The sequence below is a fragment of the Macrobrachium rosenbergii genome, chromosome 56 (assembly GCF_040412425.1).
Source record: "Macrobrachium rosenbergii isolate ZJJX-2024 chromosome 56, ASM4041242v1, whole genome shotgun sequence".
Lineage (NCBI taxonomy): Eukaryota > Metazoa > Arthropoda > Malacostraca > Decapoda > Palaemonidae > Macrobrachium > Macrobrachium rosenbergii.
In genome coordinates this window covers 23,199,330-23,216,134 of record NC_089796.1, presented here as the reverse complement: position 1 = coordinate 23,216,134, position 16,805 = coordinate 23,199,330, and the positions used below count along the sequence as shown (strand labels likewise).

The window sequence follows — 16,805 nt, the reverse complement described above, 5'->3', positions numbered from 1 at the left end:
TTACTCTTGAGTGTTTTTTTAGTCCACATTAGGATCTATGGAAAAGACAATTTGTTTGAAGTTATGTTGATCAAAGACATAATAGTGCATACTTTAGGCTTGGCACAAAGGATTGGCTGGGTGTGGTTTGCCAAGGTAAAACATTTAAAAGTATCAGTTTCAAAGTATGCTGGTTGGGCCTGCAACCAGTAGCATCTCTGCAAAGTATAAGTCTTCTTTGTCTTCCTAGTAATAAATCTTGAATATTAGATAGAGAGGAATGGCTGTCATGACTGGTTCATAAAAGATTAAAGGTTGTCCTTTGGAAACAAGAAATGCATGTCGTCCTGTATTGCTAACTAGGGAGGTACCATCACAATCAACTGCTATGTCATGGTAAATGTCAACCAAAAAAAATTATGCCAAATTGTAGTTCTATTAGATGTGTTTGGAGGACCTTTGGAATTACCTTTTTGGAATAGACCTGTTCCAAGACAACTTGTACATAAATTTCTAATGTTTTATGCCTTTTTGCAACTGATTATTATCTGAAGGACTTTTTTTTTTTAGATTTCAAATCTTGATGTACCAAAAAGTTGACTGTTAATTAAAATGAAATTTTTTGTTTTAAAACTACAGTAAGTCTTGTCGTGTTTTGATCATTTGCAGACCTGTTGTTTTAGATGCATTTTCTATTTTCTGCCAAAGCTCAGAGAAAATGCGGCTACGATCGGACCCTTTCCTGACCAACCGGCTCCTAGCAAAGCTGGTGAAGTCTGGAATTATGATCATATGTTGAAAGGTAAGTTCAGAGTTACTTTAGTTCAGCCAAGGGTTCCGGTTTGCGGCATGTCCGTTCTTGACAGCGTTTCATTTACGAAAATCTGTCTGATAAACACGGTGAAACCACTAAAATAAAAATTTCATGGTCTGTTTGCTTTTAATGCTCTGGGTGCATTGAAAGTAGCCGACTAGCTGCATTATTAATGGTTTTACATCAAAACTCTCTCTCTCTCTTATTCTCTCTCTTTGAATCTCTCTCTTCTTCTCTCTCGGATCTCTTGAGGATGCCCTTCACCTATCAAAACTGTTGGTCCATGGCTGTAATTTCAGATGAATATATTTCAACGTGGTAACCTCGGGGGGCCATATTTGACAGGCTGTATGCTTGGGGATGCCACAAGAATGTACTATTTTGTTCGTAGTTTTTATAGGCTGGTGGGGATGGGCTTACTATTACTGTTTTGAGGCTGGTAATTTTGTAAATAACAAGCAACATTTTAATGGGTTTTTAAGATGGTCTTCCATGATTGTTTTAAACACCTGTTAATTGGAAATGCCAACCTAAAATGAAAGTTCTAAAGCCCAATATAGCCACATGGGTTTGATAGTTGTTTTTATGCAACATCATTGGGCTTCTTTAGTAGACACAACAAAATTTGTTGTGAGAGTCTGGCCCAAGTTTGAGATATTTTTCTTTACAAAAAGGTATAACGTAAATCCACTGAATGTGGTCAAATTTTTGATCAATGGAAAAAGTGGAGAAAAAATATTTTGCTTTATTCTTTGTCAGGGTTACAAATGCCTGTATAGAAATAGAGGATGATATGTTTTGCTTTTATTAATAAAAGTAGTAATAAATGCTCAGTAATTTGATTTCACAAAAAATTGCTAACATATGGTTCCATTGTTCATAAATAATGTTATTGCCTCTAAGTGGGTACTTACAAAATGCAAATAATTGTTTAAGTGGATCAAAAACAAGTGTTCTTGTTAGATAGATAAAATGGCATGTGCAAATACTACTGTTGTCAGTCTAGAATAAGAAAACTGCTTTAAGAAAAGTATTTTTGCTAAGACTTAGAAAGGTTCTTATCTACAAAATGCATAAAATTTTGGTGTGGAATACTTTTGCAGATGAGTTGTATTTAAAATCAACCTTTTTTGCAGTAGTTATAAGCAGATTAAAGAATTTTTAGGATTGTTGCATGTTGTGCATTTTTGAAGACTCCCATGTATCATTAAGACTTACATCACACATAAATCTGGTCTCCCTTTGTATCCACATTATATTCATCCTATGATTAGAATTTTTCTTTCCCAACTACTGTTTCTGCCATGCTAATATTGCCCTTCAAAATATAAGTATGTATACAGTACAGGTAGTGCTCAAGTTACAAAAATTCTGCTTGTAATGATTCGATTTTTGCGATTGGGGTTTTTAATTAATACCCGATATGATAATATATTGAAAATATTCTTAAAATTTCACATGTGGCAGGTGCAGCCAGCAGCGAGAGACCAAATCACAGTGGAGCTAACTTCTTTTCCTCCGTCTCTTTATCCCTTCTTCTAGTTAATTAAAAAGAAGTAAAGATGATGAAAGTACAGTTGACCCTGGTATTAGCAGATTATTTCGCCAACTTGCGAATATTTAAAATCACTTAAATTATGACACCCTCAAAATGCTTATAACTGCCTATTTTGATACTTCACACTTAAAAAACCCTCTTAAAAATGTTTATACCCGAGTATTTAATAGTTTGTCACAAAAGATGCGTTTAGTTGCAAAAATAACAAGAAAATACAATAATTAATGAATATTTTTACATGAAAAATACGCAAATGGTAGTTTCTGTAAATGTGTATTTATGTTCCACAGAGAAATCCATGAATAGGTGAAGCTGAGAATCCGGAACTAGGCAGGGGTCCACTGTATTTTTATACTGTACTTGTGTAAATGCGTACAGCCATAAACAACAGAACGAGAAACAGTTGTTTTGCTATGAACAAGCAAATCTGATAGCAACAGCTGTTGGGCTTGCATTTCAACCATCGTACGGTAGTAAACAATTACCATAGTTATGTTACAAATGACGTTAAGTAGAATAGGACTTGATATATTTTTGTATTACTGCATACTTCTATTCGCTATGAAGAAAAGTTTGGCAAGGAAAGATATTGCTAAATTTAAGCTGCAAGTTGTGGTTGAAGCTGAGAAGACAATGTTCAAGCTGCTAATGACTATAAATTATCATGCATCGGCAACATGGATGAAAAGTATTTTAATCAAAACTACTGGGCATGAAAGAACACATTTTACTGTTGTTTTCACACTGATAAACGACAAATATATAAATCTCGTACGATGATGAAATCAAATGAAAACAGTGAATGGAATCTTTATTTTTTTTACATAAAAAAACATGCCCCAAAGCCATCTGTTAACGAAAAAAAAAAAAATTTGTTCGCAACGAGACTTATTTGGTCATAGTTCGACTTGAAAATACTTTGTATAACGAAAAATAACCTTGTCCCATATAAATAAAGTATATAGAGATTCATTTACGCTAACTGGAAGCAAGAAAATTCGCTCTGAATTGAGTTAAATATGGCGAAATAAACTTGCCTCGTAATCGCCATCAGCTTACTTTCAAACCAAAACATTGATCTCTGTTTGTATTTTATAATACAAGAGTAATATGAGAACACATACAATATCATTGGATGCAGTAAAGCATGATTTTTTAACCCGAGAAATGTGTCAGTATCATTTTACAACAGTCCAATGTTGCGGATATCTTGACAAAAATACTACTCCTCAGAACCTAATACAGACAGTCCCTGGTTATTGGCGATCCGGTTTTATGGTGCTTGTCTCAGTTATTGGTGATTTTCAGCTATCATCAGTGTCGGGAACGGAACCTCTAATCCTTCGGGCCAGCCCTAGGAGAGCTGTTAATCAGCTCAGTGGTCTGGTTAAACTAAGGTATACTTATTTTAACAGAACCTTCACCGATACCCGGGGACTGCCTGTACATAACCTTACCAACGCCTTTGTAATTACTTCGTGCATGTATCATCAAAGTATTTGTTTTCTTCTTTCTCTTTGATATTTTGTTATAAACCATCAGACTTAATTTTACTGCTCGAAGTGGCATTCTGCCTGATGGATAGGTAGTGCAGTACCATGGGTAGTGGGTCTGTCAGTTGTCACACATGGGTGAGGAGGGAGTTAGGTATAATGGGCTTGTTGTTGGGCCTGGTAGGGGATAACGTATTTTTACTTCACTCCTTGTTACATTATGATGTTTCAGCCCATTTTTGACAAGTAACCATTACAACTTATTATACTGTATATCAGAGATCGTAATGATAATGAAAATTACTTTATATTTTCAAATCCTAGAATATGGAATTTTTTCTGTACTCAAAAAATTAATGATCTTTCTAGTTGCTTTAGTAGCATTTACTGTTTACAAATGTTTTATTTGCTTTGTAGGTATTTTTCCTTTATTCATATAGTAACTATTATTACCATTGCTATTATTGTAAAGTAGGTTGTAAGTTGCTTTCTCGGTCGTGTGTGTGTGTGTCGGGGGCAGACGTGTTGGAGACCTCTCACTTTTTTTTTTACCCAAAAAGGGGTTTTTCGCTCTTGGTGATTATACCTCATGGAATGCCTTCGGGATTTTTCAAGTTTCAACTTCTTGAAGCCTATTGGCCCTGGGAAACTAACTTCTTGAAGCCTATTGGCCCTGGGAAACTGGTAATAGAGTGCTGTGTATGTGTTAGTGCTTGGCCCTCCCTTTACCACAAAAATGTCATCTGACCAACCTCCAACCGTTGTGCCAGTGACCCTGGCACCTAATGATACCTGTGCCCCACACCAAAGTTCTGTACTCGCGAACAATTGTCTTTACTTTATCCAATACCATCGAACCGTGGAGATGTCGAGTCAACTATACACTCTGTCAGTGCAGCCTTCTCCAACTAGGATATTAACTCTGCATGTGCAAAATACAAAGACCTGATACCAGATACCATTCTCCAGGAGCAACCCACGAAAAGCCTATCCTCTCAGAAGAAAGTATCATATATCACTAAGTGGCTAAAGACCTGCTTGGTGGAAATCTACGCCGGTGACCCTTACAATCTGCCTCCAAAGGGGGCCTGCTGATCTAAGCCTACCTGCAGTGTACCATACGGCAAAAAATGCCTTTCTAAAAGCAAAATCCCTCTCAGAAAAAATTGACAAAACCTTAGAAAAAAATTGAGGAAGCACGAGACAAATTTTCACAGATCTGGGACGTGATCAGGATTACAGGAATCACTCAGCAGTCTTAAAACTGTGGAAACAAATAACAATCTTTCATGGATCTGGGATGCAATCAAAGGAGTGCAGGAATCATTAGACAAATCGCACAGCAGGCCACCAGACTCCTTTGAATGAGGCATCTATCATTTCCTCGCCTCCCAACATGAGAGAAGTGAGGGTGCGACTCGAAGTTGAGGTGACCATACCCTCCCATGAGGGAACTGCCCTCTCCTCCTCGGATAAAGTGCCCACATCACCTGTAGACCTATCGGAGAGGACCGATGAACCCCCAACCTCCTCTCCCTCCCGAGTGGCTCCCATGGGAGATAGATCTTCAGTGACGATCACCAGCCCTCATGAGTCTTCAGACCCTACCTCTCCCCCAACCCCCCCGTCATGGGTGAAGATGTGATTGATCATGAAGGGACTGGGGCTGGCAGACACAAACAAGTAAAATAAAAAAAAAAAAAGAACATCTTGAGTGTCCGCTGAACAGCCCAGCATTCGTAAATCACCTCGCCCAAAACCTGAGAGGAGATGTCACGTGATTCACAGTTTACAGTCATCGGTGAAGCTAGATGCCATAGTAGAGAGAGTTAAGTTTCTCACGGGCTCCGACGCTCTCATCTCCCATGAACTCCCATGCAAAATTAAGCATGAAGTGGCCTGCGGGATTACTTGCTTATTTTGACCTACGGGATTACTCGCTTAGTTCACCACCTCAGTGTTCTTAAAGGCGAGAATTTCGGTCCTAACATAAGTCTCAAGATACAACCTAATCCGGGACCAACCTCCCCCAGGGGAACTTATTGATACCCCAAGTAGGGGTTCAGGTGCAGACTCGCCTTCTACCACAAGTGCCAGCCATCCTCCCAAGCCGAGTGAATGCCCACCCTCACTTGCCAATCCCCCATCCACCCAAATGATCAACTCATACATTTCCCATCTTCGTGAGCTGCCATGGATACACTAGATATAATCTCTTGGAATATTTTTGGTCTCAAGTGGAACATTCCTCCCTTAAACATGTTCTGCAAAAACTTCAAAGGCTTCATTGCTCTGCAAGAAACGCTCCTCTGGCCTCTTGACCTTGCCATCTGTGATTCAGTGCATGAAGACTTCAGAGCTTTTCTTGACCTCATCGATGCATGTTACAGATCACATCGTAACTGGTCGCCCGAAGGGGGGCCTTTCTTTCCTGTGGCACAAACTGCTAGACAATATGGTGAATGTGTTGGCCTGTAGGAGTGATAGATTGCTGGGGCTTCAAGTGACAGTAGGGGACTCTTAAGATACTAATAATTAACGTTTATATGCCCTGGGAAAAGAAAGATAATTTTGATCAGTATTGCATGATCCTAGGTGAGTTACACAGCATTATTCTTGACTCTACTGCTGATCATATTTGTATAATTGGGGACCTTAATTCTCACCTCACAAAACAGTTTTATAATAAACTTTCTCGCTTCTGTCAAAATCATGCTCTCCAAATTAGTGATGTAATGCTCCTCCCTCCCTCCTCCTATACCTATGTACAGAACAGAACGGACACAGTTACAACTGCCTGGCTGGACCACTGCATCACGTCCCCTCAACTTCATGACTATTGTGACCTGCAACATTTGCTACGATCTTTCAGTGGGCTGTGATCACATCCCCTTACAGGTGTCATTCAGTACCCCATCCCTCCCTACCATGAACCCCCTAACTGATCACCCACCTGCTGTTAACTGGGGTTTCAAAAACCAACAGAAAACCAGATCCTTCAGGGAAACCATGGAAACCAGGCTGCAGTCAGTAGCCCAATCGCCAGACACCTTACTGCGCACTAACCCAAAATGTAGAAACGATCATCACAGGAGAGATCTGAAAGAATTCTATTCGAATATAATTTCTGCTATGCTGGCCTCCAGCAGAACTCGTCAAGGCAATTGTCGTAATGTGCCTGGATGGAATGAATTGTTTAAAGATCTTTATACACATTCAGGCAGGCGAAAGCAGTTCACACTTACCCTTAAGCATTGCAGACTGAAGGAAAAACAACTAAGCTGATGCAATGTCTAGGAAATTAGAATCTGGCGATTACTCCCACCAAAGGAAGGACATCCAACCCCTAAATCCCAAAACTAAAAAGCTATCACAGAGAGTAGGAGAAGCCGTCGGTGATGAGGCTATTGCAAGAATGTGGGGCGATCACTTCAGCACTGTCCTGAATTGCATAAACGATCAAGACTCCAGCAGGGATGTAAATAACCTTACTGATAATATTGTTTCATTTTGCCGATCGTATACGCCCGGTAACATCAGCGAGGCCATAAACAACCTACCTAATAATAAATCGCCCGGCTGCGATGGTCTGCCTGCTGAAGCTTTCAAATTCTGCCATCCGATAATTTACATTTTGCCAGCTGCTCTGTTCATGAAATGCGTGCATAATTCACCAGTTTCACTCAGACTCCCTACTCATAGTTCACTTAATACCATTAATAAAAGAAGCTAAAAGATGTAGCTGACCCTGGCAATTATCGATCGATTGCAATTACTACAATTGCGTCGAAGATACTTGAGTCCATTCTTCTAGTGAGACTTCTCCCCTTTCTACACACTACTGACAACCAGTTTGGCTTTAAAGCAAACCACTCAAAACCGACACCTGCATTTACATCCTGAAGGAATTGCTGCACTGTTACCTATCATCAGCCTCTCCTGTTTTTCCTGTGTTTTGTAGATATGAGAAAAGCATTTGACAGAGTAAACTACTTGAAGCTGCACAAACGAGGCACACCTATATATCTAATTGGCATTTTATGTTGTTGGTTCTCCACCCAGCAAATCTGTGTCAAATGGGTAACGCACTGTCGTACACCTTTGGCTCCCTAAACGTCTTCGCAAGGGGCATTCTCTCTCTGTACCTGTTTAACATGTACACAGATGCCCTGAATGTCAAACTGAACTCACTCCCAATCGGGTGCACTATCAATGAAACAACAATAAACAACCTCTGTTGCACTGATGATATGGTTCTGATCTCCCCATCAGTGCAAGGTCTCCAGCAACTCCTTGACACCTGCCGCCAATATGCAGAGGAATTTTATATCCTATACAACGAACCCAAGACCCAGTGTATGTCGCTGCTCCCAAGATCGCTTAAGCATATTGCAGAACCACTAATTTTCTTCGGGAATCATCATTTGGAATTGGTATTGAATTTCGCATTTGGGACACATTAGCATGGATGACCTGAAAGATACGGCAGACATAGAACAGAGGCGTCAGAACTTGTGCAACTGGCAACATGATTGCAGGGAGGTTTGCCTTCTGTCAACGGTAGAAACAAAACTGCTGCTCTTCTGCTCGCACTGCTACAGTATATATGGGTGTTCCTTTGACGAACTATACCCGAGAGACCATGAGACGATCACTGTTGTTCACAGACATTCTGAGACGCCCCACAATCACCGCTATCACCCCACACAGATGTTCATAGAAAACCGCCTGATAACTTGAAATCATTGTGAGGGCGAATAATGTCCAGTCTGATCACCAGACTGAGAAACAGCAGCACCGCCATACAAAGCATCCTAAGCAGTGAGGCAAGAAGATCTAAATTCAGGGAAAGATGGAATAAATGAGGCATCTGTTCCTTGAAATGACTTGTTTCTATTTTTTGTAGTTATGAAGTGTCATGTACAGAATCTGTCATATTATTATTATTATTATTATAATATTTCTAAGTTCCTTGCTATTTTTGGTATTCTTACTTCTGTTGTTACTGTGTTTAATATCATTGTAGAGTTTTGCAATGTTCAATATTTGTATTTAGCTTTCTGGACCTGACCACCTAAGGACCCCAGATGGAAATTAATCGCCTGGTAATCTGTATTTTTATTGTTACCTTTAATATTTTTTACTATTATTCTCCATATAATTACTGTCATTAACATTATTATGAATTTATTTTTTCTACTTTCTTTCAGCAGCTGTGTGGATACTGCTGATAATTATTTTTGTCATGTTACCTTATGTATGTAGATTGTGTGTATTGTATTTGTATCTTTCATGTACAGTATATATGGCCCTGAGCTGCAATAAAGATTATTATTATTATTAAAATAGAGCATTAGACATAGCCAGTACAAAATAAACATTCATTATTATGGTTATCATAACTGCTTCTTATGTTTATTACCCTTTATTTTAAACAACCACTCATCAGATACTCAAAAGAAAAAAAAAACATCGGGAGTGTTTCCATAATTTACAATAGGCAGCCGTGTGCTGACATAGGGTTTGGGAGTTGCTGCATCTTTTATTTCCCTTACTGAACAGTATATGTTGTGATTTTGTGTATAGCCTATGTTTGTGTGCATGCTGTTATATATGTTTTTTTTTATTGTGCATGTTTATAATCTATTAATACAAAACAAGCTTTGACTGAAAAGAAATACATTTCACTATTTTCCTTTGCAAAAGGTTAAATTTGGTTTATGGGGAAATTTTATACTATATATAAATATATATAGGTTCAATAAAGTTCTTAAAGTTAAAATTTTCACCAGACAAATAGTTTTATCATGAAAAATAATACAAGTTAAGTAATGTCATAAGGGAATTTGTGGTAGATAGAAAATGGCACTCTGAAGAGGCTTATAGCAGTCGCCCATACAGCCTCTCAAGAGACCTGTAGCTGTTCTCTGGTTACAAGATCCATGGAAAAGGTGCATATTTGTTATGTTTGTATAATACAGTACTAATACATTATGTGAATATAGAGTACAGTATACTGTAGTGTGAGGCTAGGGTAATTCTTGTCTGTGCTGTTCAGTTTCTCCTTTGTCCAGAATTAACTGATAGTAATAATTACTATACCGTATACCTATAGAGTATACTGTTTAGTGTAGGCTAGGCTACCATTTATGTATAGATAGGTGGGTACTGATTACCCTAATTTAGGCTAGGCTAAAATCGGGATACAATTTTTCCAACAAATGAGGTTTTTGGAACCTAACCCCATTGTAAGTAGGACAATACCTGTGCGGCGGAACAAAGTACAACTCACCGTTTTTGAGGCAAATGATACTTCTGTCTCACCGTTTTTGAGGCAAATGATACTTCTGTACCTTTTTATTGCCAATTCTAAATTAGAAGATAAATCTGTGTAATTTTCACAGGATTCAATTTTCTCAAATTAGAATTCTGTACATGCTTGTGTTTACATTTTCAATAAAAGTTATATGTTTACCTTTTATAATTATGCCATCTTACATATTAGTTGAATTGTAAATTGTTTAACCCTTAAACGCCTATTGGGCGTATCATACGTCGACTAAAATTGTCTGTTGGTGCCGAGTGGGCGTACGTGCGTGCGACTACAAAAAATTTCAACCTTCGGTCAACTTTGACTAACCAAAATGGTCGAAAAACGCAATTGTAAGCTAAAACTCTTACATTCTAGTAATATTCAATCATGTACCTTCATTTTGCAACAAATTAGAAGTCTCTAGCAAAATATTTTGATTTATGGTGAATTTTTGAAAAAAAAACTTTTTTCTTACGCACGGGCGGTAACTCGGCTGAAAATTTCAGAAATTCTTTCGTCATTTTGTTGTAATTTTTGCACTGTTCTATATTAGCCATTACATAAAGTTTTATATATGAAAATGTGCGCAATTTCATGTACAATACAGCAAAATACAACCCATGGTTGTAGCTTTTATCAGTTTGGAAATATTTTCATATAAACCATGATAACTGCCAAAATTTCAACCTTCCGTCAACTTTGACTCGACCGAAATGGTAAAAAAACGCAGTTTTAAGCTAAAACTCTTACGATCTAGTAATATTCAATCATTTACCTTCATTTTGCAACCAATTGAAGTCTCTAGCACAATATTTCGATTTATGGTGAATTTTTGAAAAAACTTTTTTCCTACGTCCGCGCCAGAAATTCTTTTCGTCACGTTGTCATAATGTTTGCACTGTTTTATATTAGTTGTTACATAATGTTTTATATATGGAAATGTGCAATTTCATGTAGAATACAACAAAATAACTCATGGTTGTAGCTTTTATCAGTTTTGAAATATTTTCATATAAATCACGATAACTGCCAAAATTTCAACCTTCGGTCAACTTTAACTCGACCGAAATGGTAAAAAAAACGCAATTATAAGCTAAAACTCTTACATTCTAGTAATATTCAATCATGTACCTTCATTTTACAACAAACTGGAAGTCTTTAGCACAATATTTCGATTTATGGTGAATTTCTAAAAAAAAATTTTTTTTCCTTACGCCTGCGCGCGGTAACTCTGCCAAACATCTCAGAAATTCTTTCATCATGTTGTCGTAATGTTTGCATCGTTTTACATTAGTCGTTACGTAAACTTTTATATATGAAAATGTGTGCAATTTCATGTAGAATACAACAGAAAATAGCTCATGGTTGTAGCTTTTATCAGATTTGAAATATTTTCACATAAATCACGATAACTGCCAAAATTTCAACCTTTGGTCAACTTTAACTCGACCGAAATGGTAAAAAAACGCAATTGTAAGCTAAAACTCTTACATTCTAGTAATATTCAATCATTTAACTTCATTTTGCAATAAATTGGAAGTCTCTAGCACAATATTTAAATTTATGGTGAATTTTTTAAAAAACATTTTCCTTACGTCTGCGCGGTAACTCGGCCGAACATCTCAGAAATTCTTTCGTCTCGTTGTCGTACTATTTGCACCGCTTTAGATTAGTCGTTACATAAAGTTTTATATATGAAAATATGTGCAATTTCATGTACAATACAGCAAAAAATAACTCATGGTTGTAGCTTTTATCAGTTTTGAAATATTTCCATATAAATCACGATAAATAGAAAAATTCTACTTTAGGTCAACTTTAACTTTCGACCGAAATGGTCGAAAACTGCAATTGTAAGCTAAAACACTTACAGTCTAGTAATATTCAATCAATTAGCTTCATTTTTTTCAGCAAACGGAAGTCTCCAGCACAATATTTGATTTATGGTGAATTTTGAAAAAAAAATTTTTTTACGTCCGCTCGTTACGAATTCATGCATCATTTTGTGATAATATTTTCTCTGTGTTGCTTTGATCGTTTTAAAATTTGTTATATACCAAAATCATCACAATTTAGTGTACAATACAACTAAAAAAAATTAACTCATTAGCTTTAACCGTTTTGCTTACAGCGCGATTTGTATACAATTATATACGAGTTTTTTTTTTTTGCTGTCATATATTCCAATATTTATATATGATAATGATATTTTTTTTTTCATTTCTGATGGTTGCATACTAAACTTCAGGCAATGACAAAAAAAATGAGCCAAAAATGAACTCTTAATCTTAAAAACTAAGCGTGCTGTGATTTTTGAAAAAAAACTTTTTTTCCGCTTCGGTGCTAACTCACCGAACACAGCCGGCATACGGGAGACGTTTTTGTAAATAGGGCTTCGGCGTTAAAGGGTTAAATAATAATTTAAATGTAAATCACTGGTGTCATTAAACTATTCCCCTGATGGTAAGTGCCATATGTCCTCAACCAGGGTACTGTACGGCCTGTTTAAAAAAAATTGTCAGTGTTAGTGGATGCAATAGGGTAATGTACTGAAAGTTTTATATATATATATATTTTGCATTTCAAGTGTACAGATGCCTATCCTTCTATAGGTAAACAGTGTTCTGCTTTTCTGAGTAAAAAAAAATATTTTACAGGTTGTAGATGTTCTGCATCCAGGTAGAGCAACAGTACCAAAATCAGAAATTAAAAAGCCAAGTTAGCTAAGGTATGTAAATCCTCTGTACACAGTATTTTTGTTGTACATTTTAGTGGTGTATTATCTTTTGCTCTTTAGTCATATTCTTGCAAGAAAAATCTTGAAATAACTGGTTATTGAAAATAACTGCCATTGAGTCATATTTAAATCTATGATATGGTGAATCTTTCAGATGTACAAGACAACCGGTGATGTCGTCTTTGCCTTTGGGTTCAAAACACAGTTTGGTGGTGGCAAGAGCACTGGCTTTGCTTTGATATATGACACTCTTGAATATGCTAAAAAGATTGAACCAAAATACCGCCTTGCCAGAGTAAGTAGATTGCAGTGAAGCTGAGGAAGGTACAAATGGTTTGATTTTTTATAAAAAATTTCATCCAGTTTTAAGAATAGTGTATGTCATACAATTCCTAAGCGTTGTAGGTTTTATTTTACACTAAATTACTCGGTCTAAACTTCTTGAACCCATTCACAGCAAGGACTAGTTGAAATTAAGAAGATTGGCCATAAGACCAGAAAGGAACGTAAGAACAGAATGAAGAAGGCTCGTGGTACTGAGAAGGCGAGTTGGCCTCCAAACCAAGAAAGTAAGTAATGCATATATTTCTTTAGTCTTAACAGTATATTGGGTAGAGTGAGGTGGTATGTTTCATGTTTAAGAGGTGTACATGTACCTTTGAGTATTTATTAAAGAAAAAAAAATGATTGGGTGGGGTTGTGAACATTGAGGATTAAGTTTTTGCTTATTACTGTAAACCATTGCTGACCAAATTGATGAGATTTTACTATAAGTCATGCCAAGTACTTTAGGTTTAATGTACTAATTGGTGCCCTTTTTATTTCTTTGTTGCAGAAGGTACAGTATCTCCTTTGTTATGCTTCTTCAATGGAAATAGTAGCCATCATTTGCTGGACCATTAAGAGCTAAGTTATATATTAACTGAATTTAAAACATACTGTATTTTAATATTTGTACTATTGTAGTAGTAGGTTAGACTTTGTAAATGGTAATATTGATACATTTATTGTTCCTCTTACAGAAGTAAAAATGAGGTCTTGGAGTAAGTGGGGTTTTGAGTTTTTGCTCTTGAGTGCTCTTGAATGCTTTGTTTTTCAAATGGTACCTTAGCATTTGGTTGTTGATAATAGTAAACTCATGGTATGGTAGTAAATAAAGTAATTCATTATAGAATGGCAGTAAGTACTTAAGAACTACAGTATACTGTAGCTTTGCAGTTAGATCCCTTAATTATATATGAATTGGGTAGGTCACTAAAATGTTTTGGGGAAGCCTTTGGGTTTGAATACGTCACGTTCAGCAGGATGTTATGCATAAAAGTTGCTGTTTGTAGTGCAGCAAGTATTTTTGGCACTTTGAAATTGCAAGATTTAACGGTGTAAGAAAGTAGTGTGGCTAGGTAATTGGAATCTGATTCCTTTGTATTTAACCATAAACGCCAACTGCACGTATTGTAAGTCAACTAAAATTGTCTGTCGGGTGACTAGCGGACGTACCGTACGTCGACTACAAAAAATTTCAACCTTCGGTCAACTTTGACTCGACCAAAATGGTCGAAAAATGCAATTGTAAGCTAAAACTCTTACATTTTCTAGTAATATTCAATGATTTACCTTCATTTTGGAACAAATTGGAAGTCTCTAGCGCAATATTTCGATTTTTGGTGAATATTTAAAAAAAAACTTTTTCCTTACATCCGCGCGTGGTAACTCGCCCGAACATCTCAGAAATTCTTTCGTCACTTTGTCGTAATGTTTGCACCATTTTATATTAGTCGTTACATAAAATTTGATATATGAAAATGTGTGCAATTTCATGTAGAATACAACAAAAAATAACTCATGGTTTTAACTTCTATCAGTTTTGAAATATTTTCATATAAATCACTATGTGCCAAAATTTCAACCTTGGGTCAACTTTAACTCGACGGAATGGTCGAAAAAAACGCAATTGTAAGCTAAAACTCTTACATTCTAGTAATATTCAATGATTTGCCTTCATTTTGCAACAAATTGGAAGTCTCTAGCACAATATTTCAATTTATGGTGAATTTTTGAAAAAAACTTTTTCCTTACGTCCGCACGTGGTAACTCTGCTGAACATCTCAGAAATTCTTTCGTCACTTTGTCGTAATGTTTGCACCGTTTTATATTAGTTGTTACATAAAATTTCATATATGAAAATGTGTGCAATTTCATGTAGAATACAACAAAAAATAACCCATGGTTGTAGCTTCTATCAGTTTTGAAATATTTTCATATAAATCATGATGTGCCAAAATTTCAACCTTCAGTCAACTTTAACTCGACCGAAATGGTCGAAAAAATGCAATTAAGCTAAAACTCTTACATTCTAGTAATATTCAATGATTTACCTTCATTTTGCAACAAATTGGAAGTCTCTAGCACAATATTTCGATTTATGGTGAATTTAAAAAAAAAAAAAAAACTTTTCCTTATGTCCGTCGGTAACTAGGCGAACATCTCGGAAATTCTTTCGTCACTTTGTCGTAATGTTTGCACCGTTTTATATTATTCATTACATAAAGTTTTATATATGAAAATGTGTGCAATTTTATGTAGAATACAGCTAAAAATAACTCATGGTTGTAGCTTTCATCAGTTTTGAAATATTTTCATATAAATCACGATAAATAGAAAAAATTTCACCTTTGGTCAACTTTAACTCGACCAAAATGGTCGAAAACTGCAATTGTAAGCTAAAATACTTACCGTCTAGTAATATTCAATCAATTATCATTTTCCAACAAACGGCAAGTCTCTAGCACAATATTTCAATTTATGGTGAATTTTTGAAAAAAAACTTTTTTACGTCCACTTGTTACGAATTCATGCATCATTTTGTAATAATATTTTCTCTGTGTTGCTTTGATCGTTTTACAATTTGTTATATACCAAAATCATCACAATTTAGTGTACAATAGAAAGAAAAAAAAACTCATGAGCTTTAACCGTTTTGCTCACAGCGCGATTTGTATACAATTATATATGAAATTTTTTTGCGCTGTCATATATTTCAATATTTATATATGATAATGATATATTTTTTCATTTCTGATGGTTGCATACTAAACTTCAGGCAATGTCAAAAAACTGAGCCAAAATGAACTCTTAATCTTAAAAACTAAAGCGTGCTGTGAATTTTTTTAAAAACTTCGTTTCCTTCCTTCACTAACTCCCGAGCCTTGTGGCATATGACAGAACACTTTTGTAAAATAGAGGCTCGGCGTTTAAGGGTTAAACTATGAGGGAGTAAAGTCTGGTTGAATTCAGGATTGTGCAGGCTATTAAATAAAATATTTGATAGTGTTTATGGTACTATTTGAAAATTTAAGGAACAAGATTGACAGACTTGCTTTAAAGCCCTTCTTTAAAGACAACAGGGCAGTTTGGGCAAGAATATTGCCTGCTATATAATTTTTAATATTGAATGGAATTCTGTTATGCGTAAAAGTTTAATCCTTTTGATTTAAAGTTTTCATATTAACCATACTAAATCAGTTTCCTCCCAGCTCTTGTTACATGCTAGCAAGTGTGCTTTGTGCAGTGTTGAAATTAACACCCAAATTACTTAACACAATAGTTACCTATTACTTAGTTAGTACAGGCAGTCCCGGTTATCGGTGAGGTTCCGTTCGATGGCGTGGCGACAACTGAAAATTGCCGCTAACTGAAAAACGGCGACAATAGCATTGATCCCGGTTAGCAGCGCCGATAACTGGTGATCAGCGCTGCCAATAAGAGGCGATCAGCGCCGATAACCGGTTATCAGCGACGAAAATCTGGTTATCGTCGTCGCTAGACAAGGCGCCAAAAACCTTGATCGCCAGTAACACAAGGCTGCGATAACGTTTTCTGCCTGTATAGTTGAAAGTTGCAATTTGTATACA

The 16,805-nt window shown here is 36.3% G+C and overlaps 1 protein-coding gene across 1 annotated transcript in view; it reads left to right on the top strand.

Annotated features, from left to right (window-relative positions):
- Positions 1-13,797, top strand: part of RpS24 (ribosomal protein S24) — a 31,437-nt gene extending 17,640 nt beyond the window's left edge. Inside the window, 5 exon segments of the mRNA XM_067100114.1 lie at positions 12,815-12,865; positions 12,868-12,885; positions 13,049-13,189; positions 13,352-13,463; positions 13,730-13,797. Coding sequence (XP_066956215.1) covers positions 12,815-12,865; positions 12,868-12,885; positions 13,049-13,189; positions 13,352-13,463; positions 13,730-13,797 — 390 coding nt within the window.
- The last annotated feature ends 3,008 nt before the right edge of the window (positions 13,798-16,805 follow it).